Source organism: Malus domestica, chromosome 14 (genome assembly GCF_042453785.1).
Source record: "Malus domestica chromosome 14, GDT2T_hap1".
NCBI lineage: Eukaryota > Viridiplantae > Streptophyta > Magnoliopsida > Rosales > Rosaceae > Malus > Malus domestica.
This window is the reverse complement of record NC_091674.1, coordinates 30664361-30680776: the sequence shown is the minus strand read 5'-3', so window position 1 is coordinate 30680776 and position 16416 is coordinate 30664361. Positions and strand designations below refer to the sequence as shown.

Genomic DNA, 16416 nt, shown 5'->3' with positions numbered 1-16416 from the left:
GGCACCAAGAATCGACTCGGCGATGATACCATGTTAACAGAGTAACAAAGAATGCAGAAAAACTACTAAGAACAGTATGAGTGTTTAGAGAGCAAGAGAGAGACAAAACGATTGTATTATTACTGAATGAATTCTTAACACTTTCAGACTTCAGTTTATATAGAGCCATTCTAACTGTCTTGTATTGTAAGCTGTTTTAACTAACTAACTGATAACAACTCAGCTAACTAATTTCAACCATTTAACTAACTATTGACTGATGAGCTGGCCATAGGTGAGTCATAGGTGTATAGTCAACATTCCCCCTCAATCTAAGCTGGGATTTCCAAGCTTTAGATTGTAACAATGCTTGAGAAATGAAGGACTATATGGGTTAAAACAGGCACCTAGAGCCTGGAATTCAAAGTTTACAAGTTATCTCCTCGCAATGGGATTCACTGCATCAGTTTCAGACACAAGTTTGTTTATGAAAACAGACTTTGCGGACATAATCATCCTACTGTTATATGTGGATGATATTATTTTGACTGGATCAAGCTCAGTTAAAGTTCAAAATGTAGTCCAAGAATTATCAACAGTGTTTGATTTGAAAGATTTGGGCAGGCTCACTTACTTTCTTGGTCTGCAGATTCAATATAAATCAAATGGGGATATTTTTGTTCATCAAGCAAAGTATATAAAGGATCTCATTCATAAATCAGGAATGGATTCGTGTAAACCAGCTGCTACTCCTTGTAAGCCTCATAGTCAGCTTTTGTGTTCCGAAGGTTCTCTCCTTGCAGATCCTAGTACATACAGAAGTGTTGTGGGGTCCCTACAATACTTGACATTTACGAGACCTGACATTGCATTTGCAGTTAATACAGTATGTCAATATATGAATTCCCTTACCGAGATACATTTTGGTGATGTCAAACGAATTCTACGATATTTGCAGGGAACCCTGCATACTGGGATAGTGTATTCTGCAGCATCACATCCTACTCTCACTGCTTTCTCAGATTCTGATTGGGCTGCATATCTCAATACAAGGAGATCAGTTACTGGGTATGTGGTTTATCTTGGGGAAAATCCGATTTCTTGGCAATCAAAGAAACAAACATCGGTGTCCCGAAGTTCTACAGAGGCTGAGTATAAAGCTCTAGCTCATACAGCTGCAGACATAGCTTGGGTTAGACAGATTCTCAGAGATTTGAAATGCTCAGTGCCTCAACCTCCTATAATACATTGTGATAACATGTCTGCGATAGCTTTAAGTTCCAATCCTGTCTTCCATTCCAGAATCAAGCATCTGGATACAGATTATCATTTTGTAAGGGAAAGAGTACAGAGAAGAGATCTTGAGGTTCTCTACATTCCAACAGAAGAACAAACAGCAGACATTCTAACTAAGGGGCTGCATAGTCTTTCATTTCTCAAGCATTGTTACAATCTAAAGCTTGGAAATCCCAGCTTAGATTGAGGGGGAATGTTGACTATACACCTATGACTCACCTATGGCCAGCTCATCAGTCAATAGTTAGTTAAATGGTTGAAATTAGTTAGCTGAGTTGTTATCAGTTAGTTAGTTAAAACAGCTTACAATACAAGACAGTTAGAATGGCTCTATATAAACTGAAGTCTGAAAGTGTTAAGAATTCATTCAGTAATAATACAATCGTTTTGTCTCTCTCTTGCTCTCTAAACACTCATACTGTTCTTAGTAGTTTTTCTGCATTCTTTGTTACTCTGTTAATAGATAATATCATTTGTTCAAAAAAAAAAAATGGAGGTGATACCTAAGCTAGCATTTAAAATGAAATAAAGTGGTCAAAATTCTGAATCTTTAGGAAGTAATGTGTGTAATTGTCTTCCCGCTGACCTTATCATATATGAAATCCTAGTCTCTTGATAAATTAATATGAGCATATGTACAAAAATTTTAAACAGTTAATGAGCCTAATCCCTCTAACCCTGACCCCTCTTGAAAACAAAAGGAAAAATTAGAACAAAAAAAATGGGACCTAGAACCTAACTCCTCTAGAAAAATGCCTAAAATATAGAAACTTACAAACAAGCTTTGAAACATCAAAATACATAATGGTAGAAAAAAATAAAATCACACATCACGAGAGAAAGACTGACCTGTAAGTCAGGATGCACTAATTCCGAATGGAGTGAAGCTAAACTACCGACGGAAGTGAATCATGCCACACCAAGGTTTAGGAAGCCAGGCCAAGCTCATGTTAGCAAAGCTATCCGCAATTAAACACGAAGGCAAAGTTAGTTATGGTTTGTTTCATCATTCACCATCATGGATGGATAAATGATTTTCTTTCTGTGTATATATACTGAGCATGAAAACTTACCCCGATAGGTCAAAGGACTCAAGAGGTCAGGTTTCTTGTGATGATCATGTACATATTGAGAATGTTGTTCCCTTCAGATCCAACCTGATCAGGGCAGAAACATCTATGTAACGTTGTATTATTGGTTATCTCTCGGGGCTTGTGTAGGTTCAAAAATTTAGAACATCTTTAAATGAGGTGTCAAATTCTAAGTAAAATGTCATGTAATCAAATTTAAGGTAGAAGCAAGCTCCAATTGATATGTCAATCCTATATGGATTGACATGACGTACAAGTTTTCATATGTCAAATTTGACATATGAAAAAAGTTGATGTCAAATAATTTTTAATTATTTTAATGTATAGGTCTCATTAATACATCAATTATAGATCTTGAAAATTTATTTTAATTTTTTTTAAATGAGTCCTATAAATATCATTTATAACAAAAAAACATATCAGTTGGAAAAAATAGAAAATATGATATTGGCATGTCAGCCATTAAATTAACATTTGATATTTAGGAAAACTAATGAAAAGGGCTTCAAATTTTTGCATTTTAATGAAAAACCATACACTAACTTTATTTAATGATAAGGACAAAAAAAATAAAATAAATAAACATTAAAAAAAAAAGTCGCGCTGTGCGCGCGCCCTCACCCACCCAACCACCCAATCACCCAATACTCTTATCAAACAACTTCGCTTCTGCAAGTTGCATGTTTACTATACATGGTCTTGTCAAACTTGCATCCGAACCCAAATTTAATTCAAATCGACTTGTTGCACATCAACTACAACCTATGAAACACTGAATGAAATCGACCAACCTATCGCACTTTCGCGCAAGCATAGCCACAATGCTAAATGCTTCAAGTTCAAACTATCTAGGTAATTACAAGTGGAGTTTCAGATGAAGGAACACTGATGCTTTATCTTACATGGCAGACAAATTTTTGTTTGATTTTCGTTTCGGTGCTTCAATTTTTTATGCATTGGACATCGACATGTGAAGAGGAGAAATTTAAATACGTCATCACATTGATGTTTGGCGACAAAAGGTAAATATATGTGTATATTTTTCTAAGAAAATTAATGAAAATTGCTTTTAAATCTTTGTATTTTAATGAGTATCGAAGAAGATTAGAAGAATAAGATGTGTTTGGAAAGTGAGAATGTGCTAAGAATATTCAAGAAGACGAGAGAGAAGAATGTAGTACCATTAAGTTTCATAAACAGTGTCGTAAGTTTTCATAAATAGTGCAGTAAGTTTCATAAATAGTGTCGTAAGTTCCATAAGCAGTGTAGAAGTTCCATAAACAGTGTGAGGACACATGGGTCCGCGCATCAGATTTTTTTTTTTAATATTAAAATTATGTCTTTTTCATTAAAATTTAAGTTCTTTTGTCATTTTTATTAAAATTTAAGGGTTTTTCATTAAAATTTTAGTCTTTTTAATTAAATAAAGTTATAGCATGGTTTTTTTTTAAAATAAACTTAGTCTAAGCCCTTTTCATGAAAGTTCCCTTGATATTTTTCTTTTGACATCTTCGTTGAAGATGCCTTAGATTAACATAAAATAAGGAGATTTAACCGTTGAGATTTGCTCGTTTATGGTCAACTGACGTACGTACCGTGTGGTCGTGAAAAAACCCTAAATAAAACTGTAAAAGTTTACGTCCTGGGGATGGGGGTAAACATCGAACAACTTCCAAAAAAGGACGTGTTAACTTACTTAATTACGGCTTTCAAGTATTTACTACGATCGACAGCAGCAGCTGTGGGAATCCATTGAAAAGTCCAAAACAGGTTATAAACTCCAAGTGCTTTGTATCGCGTGTGACTGAGAGAAATTATGAAATAATTATTTGGCTAAAACGTTGCCTTCTATCTGGACTTCGTTTAACCTTCACAGCCCACCTTCAAGTTAACGAGATAGAAGATAACTTTTTAGCCAAATATATTCATAATATAAATGATGGAAAAAATTTCTGTTTAAATTTTTAAACAATTATATTATTATACTTGTTATATCAAGTTGTGTTTAATCTCTCCAACTAACATACATACGTAGTAAACAATTCTAATCCGTATATCAATAGGACTAAATAACTCTAATACATATATAATTAAAGATTCCTAATCCTAAATGAAACCAAATTACAACCCTACTTTTCTAGTAACATTTGACAACAAATGAATTTCTTAGATAGATGGAAGTTGCTATATACGTTCCTTGTATATCTGGTATATTGTACTACTCGGTCCTATTTAAGTGTCTAAAATAAACCATTGAGAGCAGTGGCGAAGCCACGTGACGACGAGGAGTGGCAGCCGCCATTCCCTTCGCCGGAAAACACAGCTAGAGCGGAGGTTCTGCCCTTCCCCTCACCGGAAAACCCAGCACCTCCATGTCTGTTCTCGCTCCGGTGAACTGGTTCGCATATTGGTTTTTTTTTATTTTATTTTTTTTATTTTTTTATAAATCCATGCCAAAACGACGTCGTTTTGCTCCTGGTAAAAAAAAATTAAAAAATTAAAAGTCAAACGGCGCCGTTTCGATGTTTGAAAATATATATATGTATGTATTGGGGGGACTACATGTCCCCTGTTCCTTTACTCAGGCCCGCGTGTCATGCCTTTACCATTCCAATCCCTCCCTTCACCAACAAAGCCCACACCCTCGATCCTATAAGAATGCAATGAATGAATTCGATCTTCAATTTAAAATATTTACACTAGTGGATAAATCTTATTTTATACTTAATGGAAGTATAACATTAACTCTTAAGTGTTTGTTAAATCTATCAATTTGATATGCATTCTAATAAAACTAGTTTCAACAATCCAACCGTCAAATATGTTCGTATATACTATGAGATAGCATGTGTAAAAAATCGCAAAAAATATAATATTTAAAACATGTGTTTATTTATTTTTAATCAATATAACATTTTAAAATAATAAAATCAGACATGATAAAGTACACCAGATGTTCATGTGTGTTTATGTGCCAGACAATGTGCATTGTGACGCATTGGAAAAAATTGTTTAAATTTCTTTGTATCTTGTTGCTTGCATGTGAGGGAGCATAATCCTTATTACAAAAATGATAGAGCTTTAGATTGTAGTCTGTTGTTATTATTCTCTCAGAAAATTTATGGCTTGTGGGAATTGGGTTTCATTAGACTTTAGGGTCATGAGTGAAAAAAAAAATTTAAATATGTGTTTATTTATTTATTTTTAATCAATATAACATTTTAAAATAATAAAATTTTCATTTATATTGGTTATAACAACCAGAATACTAAAATAATAACCGCCATAAAGTAAAAGAATAAAATAGTCAATTTCTGTCGGTTATAACCGCCACCATTAACTTAAAAACCGCCAGAATATGTAAAAAATATTTTTAAAAAGATTCAAAAATACCACCAGTAAATATCCACCAGTATTTTCTTGATATCCGCCAGGAATTTATGTCGGATATAACCGACATGATTTTTCTAATATCCGCCAGTAATTAAATGATGTGTCGAATATAATTTATCCGACATGATTTTCTAATATCCGCCACCATCATCCGCCACCTAAAGCTAATATTGTAGTAGTGAATGCTCCCAAGAATCTTAAGTATACTTCTTCCGATATTCAAAAAGACCTTGTCTGTGCTTGTGCCATTGAAAGTATAGATGCAATCACTAAAGATATGGAAGGTGATTTTTTCTCTCTTTTGGTTGATGGATCACGTGATTCTTCAACTAAAGAGCAAATGGTGGTGGTATTGCGTTATGTGAACAAAAAAGGAGAAGCAATTGAAAAGTTTTTGGGTGTGCAACATGTCTCTTCTACAACTAGTAGCTCACTTGAAGAGACTATTGAGAGATTGTTTACTACAACAAATTTATGTCCAAGTTACGGGGACAGGGCTATGATGGAGCTAGTAATATGAAAGGTGAGCTAAATGGCCTTAAAACAAAGATTTTGAGCAAGTATCCTCAAGCATTTTATGTTCATTGTTTTGCACAACAACTTCAACTAGCTCTTGTAGCCGTTACAAAGGGAATTAAGGGTGTCGTCATTTTCTTCAACAATGCTAGTATTTTGGTCAATACTATTGGATCATCGTGTAAGCATCGTGATGCATTTAGAGAGAAACAACTAGAACAAATTAAGAAAGCTCTTGATATTGGTGATCTTGAAACGGGTAGAGGGTTAAATCAAGAGAGCAGTCTCATGCGTCCTTGTCATACACATTGGAACTCACATTATGGTACTATAGTTAGTATTATTGTCATGTTTGAAGCTGTGGTGGAGGTGCTTGAATGGATTAAAGATGATACCAACCAAGACAATTTCGGTGAAACAAGTTAGTTATTCCATAACATACAAACTTTTGATTTTGTGTTTCACCTTTTTTATATGAGACTCATATTGAGAGTTACAAATGAGTTATCACAAGCATTACAAAAGAAAGATCAAGATATTGTGAATGCAATGGCGTTAGTGGAAGTATGCAAGCAAAGACTATAATCCTTGAGAGATGATGACTTTGGGGACTTGCTTGATGATGTACAAAAGTTTTGTCAAGAGCATGATATTGTCGTTCCTAACATGGAGGATTTGCATTTCGTACCCGGAAAATCAAGGCGTAAATCTCCAAGACTCACAAACTTCCATTACTATCGTGTGGACCTCTATTTTCAAGTCCTTGATACGCAATTAAAGGAATTGAATGATTGCTTCAATAAGGTAAACACCGAGTTGCTTCTTTGTATGGCATGTTTGAGTCTGGTGAATAATTTTGTATCTTTTGACAAAGCAAAAATTGTTCGTCTAACTCAACTTTATCCTCAAGATTTTGATCGTATGGACCTCATGAATATTCCAATTCAACTTGACAATTACATTCACGATATGAAGATGCATAGTGAGTTTTCATCATTGAGAGGAATTGGTGATCTTGCAAATGAGTTGGTGAAGACCGGGAGGTGTGCAAGCTATATATTAGTGTATAAGCTTCTTACATTGGCTTTGGTGTTACCGGTTGCAACCGCTTCAGTGGAGAAAGCTTTTCTGCTATGAAGATTGTGAAAACACCATTGTATAACAAAATGGGAAATCAATGGTTGAGTGATAGCATGGTTGTTTACATTGAGAGAGATGTATTTGTTTTTATTGATAATGAACCTATTATGCGACGTTTTCATGATATGAAACCTCATCGGCAACAATTGTAATTTGTTTGTATTGATAAATTATGGAAGACATTACTATATAAAATGATTGTTGCTATTCTTTTGAACCTTGCACTCTTTTAACTTCGCCCCTCCCCCTGTCAATTACTGGCTTCGCCACTAATTGAGAGTTTGTTTATTTAAAAAAAAAATTGCATCATTTTATTTCAAGGGAGTTACTAACCGCACACCTCTTTTTATCTTCAGCATATTCCTTATTAATTTATGTCTTTTGATCCTCTTTTATTCTTTCGACCAAAGGCAGAAAATTGAATTGTGTGCACAGAAGACAAAAATGGTGTGGATATGACCACTCTTATTTTAATAGACCATTTAGCACCCTCCAAGGTTTATCAAGATATTTAATCATTATAAGTAAAATTAGAGAGAGATCAACCAAGATAATTAACTAAGAGGGACAAGTAAAATGGGAGCTAATTATAAGGTACTTACTTTTAGAGTTTTGTTGGTATCTTGACAAGAACGCGTGTAGAGAGAGAGAGAGAGAGAGAGAGAGAGAGAGAGAGAGAGAGAGCCGCGGCTAGCTAGCTTTAGAAATTAGAAATTTTTTAACAGGTGCAGTACTCTATAGCAGTAGTAGTACGTAGAATCTCATCGATATGCGTTTGCTTGACAAAGAGAGAAGATGGATGAGATATTTACATGCATATATATATATATATATATGCAAAGGGATCCTCATTTAAAAAAAAAAAAAAAGGATTAGGTGTGGGGCTCACTCCACGAATTTCAACGAATTTCGATTCATATATCATCCTTACAAAAATTCAATTCAATCCGAAATTATTTGCCTATTTAATTATTAATATCAAATTTCATTATTTCTTATATAACAAAGTATTCGTTCATTTCTTTGAACCCAATTAGATGTCTTAAATATTTTCAATTTGACTAATATTTTGCAAGGATGATTTATAAAGTACAACTTGAAAAATACACAATTCGAATAGTCAAAATTCGATGTATTAATCCCCATAATGATTAAAAAAAAATGAAGATCTCTTCCCTTAATATTTGGTTCCTCTTCCTCCTCGGCAATAAGCGTCGTCCTTTTTTATTTTGTTAATTTCTTGCTCGCCATTTAGCTCTCTTTTCACTGTTTTACACCCTGTGTCGGTACTTTTTACGGTCTCTGCGCCTCATCGCTTAACCATTTGCAGACACATGAGATTTCTCACACATATATTTACATGCATTTCAGGTCTCTCTCTTTCGTGCATGCAATGACACCCCTTTTGCAGTTTTCACAGTTTAGTGTTAGCCAAATGCAAATGCAGCTTCACATTGTCTAAAAGTCAGCCAAATTTATTTGCAGTATAGGTCATCCGCCAGTTACAGTAATACTCTCTCATAAATATGTTTCTGTCCAGAGGGGGAGAGAGAGATTCCTATAAGAAACCAATTAATCCACAGTTTTAATATAATAAACTTTGAAATTCAACACAAGTATATGTTATAAAATTTGTAAGTATAGCTACTAATATACAATGGTTGATTCATGATTTGAACTTTGGAGGTTCTAATGTTAATGTCCAAATTTTGTAGATATAAACATAGCGCAAAGCACGCAAACAAATTTCAATTTATTCTTCGATGCATTTCATCAACACTTGGTGAACTTGTTTTCGTCAGCCGAACCATGTCAACAGATATCGAAATTTCTCATAGAAATCTAATGAGTGCTATTAAGAGCATTTGTCGAGTGTTGTCGAAAAAACCTACCGAGTGCTGTTGAGATATGCTTAGATAACTTTATATCAAACACTTGATAGACACAAAATGGACTCATATCCCCAGAGGACCTTCACATGCTTGTTTCTCGGCCTCAAGGTGGTCCTCAAATCACCTGGGTTCCAATGTACATCCACCCTCGTCGAAAAATATATAGTAAATATAGAATACCAACCAACTACTCTTTGATTTAGTGATATATTTATAAAGAAACGTCGAATTATACTCATGCATGACAACGAAGATAATATTTACGATGAACCTGCATGTTACTTGAATATGTAAAACACTACGTGCATGGACCAAACAAGTCCACGATCCATTTACTCAAATTTATCTGCACAGTAGGACAAACGTATACTAACAATCATTCAACGAATATAACTATGACAATGTGTAATATGTGTGTGTGTAGAATACTCTCTGTCATTACATATTTTGCCGACACGTACCAAACTGTTTTACTTAACTCTCCTTTCGGACCTTTCCCTTCACAATAAAATGGCAATTTATCAAATGCATTGGTAGAGCTATCGACATAAAAGATTGTCCTTGATTTGGCAGTATATGCAGGCAAAGCTTTTTGCCCTATCTTGCATGCACAAGCTAAATGGTCCCCCTAGCTATGTATTCACACAGGTGTATGGTATCTCATCATGCATATTAAGTCACAATCATATAGGTACGCTTTTGTGCGTGTGTTAGTAGCCCACTTGAGAGAGTAATATTCAATACACGGTATTAGGTCATCTCGTTCACACACAATACAATCAAATAAATTTTGGAGTATTCTAACACAGAAAGGTTTCAGGTTCTTATAAAAGATGCCCAAAGAACGACGCGATCTGAATATCATTACACAAGTTTTTCTACTGTTTCAAACCAAAAATATGTTGTGGAATATTAGTAGTTGGTTAAACATGATGTGACAACCCCTTCTCCCATCAAAGAATGGAAGATAAAGCTAGCCTCCTGTGGCTGTTATATAAAAATCTACCATATGGAGTTTGAAGGAAAAAGAAAACAGAATTAAAATGTACGTAGGTGGCAGAGAATTGACTGAGGCTGTTAATTACTGGTACGGAATCAGCAAGAAAGCTGGGTAGCCGCAGGAGGAGATATTGACAATACCTAGAGTGCTTAGACAAGATATATACGTGGGAAGGTGGGAGGGACAGTGAGACCACAAGTTTTTGCCTTATTTGGTTAAATTATTTTTCACCATGTTTTCACTATTTCCTTTCTTATATACGACTTATGGGGTCGTCTTCTTCTCTCTACACAGACGACTAGTCTGCTTCTCTCTCCCTCCATCTGACACTCAATATTTGAATATCTTCATGAAAGTTCGACCTCTTTTATTTATTATTTATTATTTATTATTTCTTTCTCCATTGAACTTTGTCGACAATCGGTTTTTTATTGTCACGTCGAATACTTATGATAATGAATTATATACAAAATTACATTTTAGGATACATATAACAAATCCACTTAGAGAAATAACGCTTTGTTGTTATTGTATTTCTTTTCCAATGCTTTGTTGCCAGCCATGGTTACATTCAAGGATTTTGAACCGTGAATCTATCCTATTCATGTCCATCACTCTACGCATCTTCACGGTTAGGCTAATCTCGGTAGCTTCAACCACTTTATCTCTGTTTGGCCAAGAAAAAAAAAATTGAAAAACAATTGTTTCTTTCCTTAAATTCTCCCCGAGTGTCAAATATTTATCTTTACGTGCGAAGAAATTCACAGTTTCGTGTTATTTGTTCTCGAATTTGAGCTTATAGATATTAAATTAATTCGAGAGTGGGAGAAAATTTGAGTCACGCTGTCATGTTAGGTCTACCAACAAGATAATGAAACCGAAGCATATCAAATCATCCATATAATATGAATAGGGGTGTGCTATCCACACATCCTATTTTACTTCTCACACCCTTAATAATTTTTGTCCGTTGATCTTCTTCAATTCATCCAATCCGACGGTCGAAAATTAAAAAGGTATGTGAGAAGTAAAATTGGGTGTGTGGATATCACACCCCTATGAATAATATGACAATAGTGACTTAACATGTCGATATGTTTGTTGATATATAGTGGTCAGACTATAACTAGATGGTCCGTCGATGTTACCCAAAATTTTCTCTCACAATGGAAATGCCACCCTTGATCATCCCTCCAGGCCTGGTATAGCCCAAACCCACAGAGCAACAAAAAAGCTCTGAAAAGTTAAAACACTGAGCCCAGCAAGAATCCACCTAGCCCACCCAACATATCTAGTTCAAGGATTTGGGCCTATTTCTATAAAAATTAAGTTATTTGGTTGTGACTGGGCCCCTGATCACATGTCTCAATCTGAACACGTTCTCGTGGACAAAATGCAAAATTACATCCTCTCATTCATGCGTATATTATTAACAAATAACAACACATAACGTAAAGCAAGCATGCAAAATGTATTGTGCGTTTGATTATGATCTCAAAGTTAACCATGACAAGTGGTACAGTGGAATAGTGCGAACAGTAGTTTCGCGAAAAAACAAAAAAAAGGTCTTGAATTCAATATTTTGTAAGCTATGAATCTGCTTAATCGTGATCACGAGTAAAGTGTAATACCCAACTAACTATCCTGAATCTAAAAGACTCGGAATCGTATAACCGAGTTTCGTCACAAGTTATCTCCTATTTTTCGTGAAAAGATCATGATGTCAAATTTACGCTCCTTGTGTAATATAAAGTAAATATAATCTTTAAAAAATGGAAAAATACAAAAGATTAATTAATCGAATAAAATAATAAGGTAATCAACTTAGATTAGATCTCTACAGACTGCACTATGCAGAGTTCATTATAAGCGACAATAATTCCAACAGAGTCTATTAGGCAAATGACTCGATGAGAGTTTCGAGGTGGTGCACCCTCAGAGGCTTACAGCTTTATATTTTTCATTTTTAATGGTTAGTTCAAATATTTTACATTCATTTTTAGCGGTGAGTTTTTGTAATTGTTATGTGTTAATAAGTTTTTTTTTTTTTAATTTTATTGTTATAAATTTAACATGTGTCAAATAATAATAGAGGCCACAAAAACCCTACGCACAAAATGAATGCAGAATATTTAATGCTTGCAATTGATTTTTTTTCAAATTCCTATTGAGGTAAGAGTTGATAGGGGACAAAGATTTATGTACACGCTCAATTTTGCAAACTTGCAAACTTGAGAGTATGCCAATTGGGGAACGCAACACGAATCATTCATTCAAGTTCGAATCATGTGTTGGTGCTGTCCTAATATCTAAATCTAATCATGCATTGTTATGTGTTAGATAAAATAAGTGTTATTGTCGTAAGACTGAAAGATCGTATTAAAAAGGTGAATTCAACTATGAATAATGGTTTTTGCGTTTTTTGTGTTATGGCTGAATTACCATTTTGTGAAAAGAACAAGAAGAAAAGTCTAACCCGCAGCTTTAAATGGGATACCATTATATGCGAAACATGCAATTTAAATTTAATTTCTATAACACTAATGTTAATTCGATATACGGAGATCACCCTTTGTGATCTATCTATAACTTCGTCTATATGAGATATTCCAAGTGTAGTTGGTGGATTTGGATACTCTCCTGAGCTTAAGAGGCATTATGGGCAAATCACACGTGTAGTTGGATTTTGATCCAACGGCTACAATTATTACAATTTTTAGAGGGACTCCTTGTTGTGATTTGCTTAGGAGGGTCAGCCTCCTAAGCTCAAGAGAGGATCCAAATCTGTAGATAGTCACTAGGAACAGATTTGTATCCTCTCGAGGCAATACCTCGGGATCCTCCTGACCGGACAACACATGTTATTGGATTTTGATCCAATTGCTACAAACAGAAGGTCCCTCTAAAAATTGTAATAATTATAGCCGTTAAATCAAAATTCAACGACTTATATTGTCCGATCAGAAGGATCCCGAGGCATTGCCTCGAAGAGGATCCAAATCCACTGGAAACCATTGTACCAATAGTACCTTCACTTTTGTTTATTATTTCCTAAAGCCTCATGCAGTACCAGTTTGATTCCTCCTAGGCTACTGCCATGTGAATGTGTAAAAGTACCACACTATTTAGGCTTCTTTTTTCTTGGATACTGACAAGTTCTCCCCCACTGACCCTCTGATCTTGAAGTTTGAGCAGTTTGTCAGTCACCACCCACTCACCTCTTGCAATTGCAACCTGCCTTGTAGATATTTTTTTTATATACCTAAAACACGAGATCGATACGTTATATGTAAGCACATCTCCTAATTTATGTTCATTGATCTTTTTTAATTCATCTGATTCGATAGTTAAAAACTAAAAAGATGTGAGAGAAGTAAAAAATGATGTGTGAATAATATCATACCCCTATATGTTATTATATAAATAAAGAGAAAATTATATTTTCATTTGAATTATAACAGCTGGTCTCCTACCTCGTTTCTTAGATACACTGAAAAAAAAAATTCAACATGGCGCTGCATTACCCAGTCCTCTCTCTCCTCTTACTATTTCATTGAACAAGTCTTTTTCAGTCAAAATGATTATTGAGATTGAAATAACTTATTTTGATCTTTAAAGTTTAAAATCAATAGAAGTGGTTTGTGAGATTATCCACCGTCAATCATTTTGATCCCTTAGTAAAAAATCTCTGTTAATTAAAAGTATTTTTGTTAAATCAACCCCTCCATTTGAATTGTAATTTCTTCAATATAATATAAATTTGAAGAATGATCAAAATGATATACGGTAAACAATATTAAAAATCACTACTATTAATTTTAAATTTTAAAAACCAAAATTTGGAATCATGTTAAAAATCATTTTTAAAAAGACTTTTAAATTTCATTACATACAAATTATACGGATCCCTTTAACCAAGTCCATCAAGTTCATTTATTTGGACTAGTGAAATTTAATCCAACAGCTACAAACAGGATGCCTTTTTAAAAATTGTAATAACTTTAGCCGTTTGAACAAATTTCAATAGTCTGGATAGATGAACTTGGTAAACTTGGTAAAAGGGATCTAAAGATGATCCCTTTCCCAAATTGTAGGCGCACATTTCAACCTTCTTCGTTTTTTGCTCATTTAAAAAAAAAGTTACCCACCATTCGCTCTCGAGTAATTAGCAGTTACCCTACCATTCTCATTTTACTTTACTTTTACCCCTTTTCCTTTCTCTATAAAACCCCTCCCCATCTCCATGAATTTACAGAGAAGGCTTTTGCAGAAGCAGAGCAACCCTGTTTTCTTCTCTTATAATCTCTCAAGTCTCAGCCATGGCCGCATTGCTGAAGACTAGCCTCCCCCTCATGCTCCCCACCCTCCTATTTCTCTACATTTTAGGTATGTATACACATATATCTATATATAAGGTTTATGGCTTAGGGAAGTAATTTTCGCACGATCTGATCTCTTTCTGCCCACTCTTGTTTATTACTCGTCTTTGTTTGTTCAAAAGAATCAAACGATAGAACTAAACAGAGATGTGCAGAACGAGAAAATGAGCGTGCGAAAATCATTACTCCATAGTCTGTATTTATCTTTCTCAAACAAAATGTGATTTCGTTTCTTGTGCATTTATTTTTTCATAAACCAAGTTGGTTTTCTAACTTGATGATGTTTTTCGTGTGACCTAAATGCAGTTTCGGTCTCCTCCGCCACAACAATAACAATGTACAACAAGTGCACCCACCCAGTGTGGCCAGGCATCCAGCCGAGCGCCGGCCAGCCTATCCTTGCCCGCGGCGGCTTCACCCTCCCACCCAACAAAGCCCACACCCTCCACCTCCCCGCACTCTGGTCCGGCCGCTTCTGGGGCCGCCACGGCTGCACATTCGATGCCTCCGGCCGCGGCCGCTGCGCCACCGGCGACTGCGGCGGAAACCTCTTCTGCAGCGGCCTAGGTGGCACCCCACCCGCCACCCTAGCGGAAATCACCCTCGGAAACGAACAAGACTTCTACGACGTCAGCCTCGTCGATGGCTACAACCTCGCCATCTCCATCACCCCGTTTAAGGGCTCCGGCAAGTGCAGCTACGCCGGCTGCGTCAGCGACTTGAACATGATGTGCCCTGTCGGCCTCCAAGTCCGCTCCCACGACAACCGCCAGGTGGTGGCGTGCAAGAGCGCTTGCTCTGCTTTCAACTCTCCGAGGTACTGCTGCACCGGCAGCTTCGGCAGCCCTCAGTCGTGCAAGCCGACGGCGTACTCCAAGATCTTCAAGGCGGCGTGCCCCAAGGCTTACTCGTACGCTTACGACGACCCCACCAGCATCGCCACCTGCACTCGCGGGAACTTCTTGGTCACCTTCTGCCCTCACCACCGTTGATCTCATCTCATCCATCTTAATTATTTATTATCCCCTAGTAGTTAATTAAGGTTTAATTAATACCGTATTACTGAGTTAATGCTCTGTTAACCTTCAGTTTATGGTTGTGCTTTAGTTGCAGGGTTTAAGGGTATCTGAATTTCTTCTATATTTTAATGTATGGATGTGATTAGATGGGAAGGTGAGGGGTATTTTGGTAAAATGAGTTTTCTCAGTTCTCTCTGACTCTGGTCTGAGAAGTGTGCCAGTTTTGGTATCCAATAGTCTGCATACTGCTGCTGATTTTTCTCTCTTTTTTGTGGTCCTTGATTTTGTATATTTATATTAGTCATGTGTTATCCACACATTTCATTTTACTTTTCACATTCTTGATAATTTCTGTCCGTTGATATTGTTCAATTAATCCGATCCGACGGTTGAAAATTAAAAAAGTGTAAAAAATAAAATAAAGTGTGTGGATATCACAACTCTTTATGCTACCCACACGACAATAATTTTCTCTATCACCACTAAACCACACACCTTAACCTAAGGACAGATGGGACATATTTTTTCATGGTACTGAAAATTAAAGTAGCACTTCACGTGTATTAATTGCAGTGAAAAAATATAATATTTTTTCGTGTTTTTTTACTCATTTTATGAGACATAGAGTGACATTTTGAAAAATTTCTCTGTATCTAGAATTCTAGTGTAAAAGATTCAAATTCTCTAAGACCAAAACACACTGACATCGTG

At 35.6% G+C, this 16416-nt stretch overlaps 3 protein-coding genes across 3 annotated transcripts; all 3 read left to right on the top strand.

Annotated features, from left to right (window-relative positions):
• The first annotated feature begins 427 nt into the window (after positions 1 to 427).
• LOC114820955 (uncharacterized mitochondrial protein AtMg00810-like) lies at positions 428 to 1462 on the top strand. The gene has a single exon (XM_029092322.1). It carries the CDS (start codon positions 428 to 430, stop codon positions 1460 to 1462), a length of 1035 nt encoding a protein of 344 aa, XP_028948155.1.
• A 5479-nt stretch (positions 1463 to 6941) lies between these two features.
• LOC139191282 (uncharacterized) lies at positions 6942 to 7412 on the top strand. The gene has a single exon (XM_070811862.1). It carries the CDS (start codon positions 6942 to 6944, stop codon positions 7410 to 7412), a length of 471 nt encoding a protein of 156 aa, XP_070667963.1.
• A 7120-nt stretch (positions 7413 to 14532) lies between these two features.
• LOC103455625 (thaumatin-like protein) lies at positions 14533 to 16034 on the top strand. The gene is made up of 2 exons (XM_008395200.4): positions 14533 to 14693; positions 14993 to 16034. The coding sequence occupies exons 1-2, from the start codon at positions 14627 to 14629 to the stop codon at positions 15676 to 15678; spliced, it is 753 nt and encodes a 250-aa protein (XP_008393422.1). The 5' UTR covers positions 14533 to 14626; the 3' UTR covers positions 15679 to 16034.
• Positions 16035 to 16416: the final 382 nt, after the last annotated feature.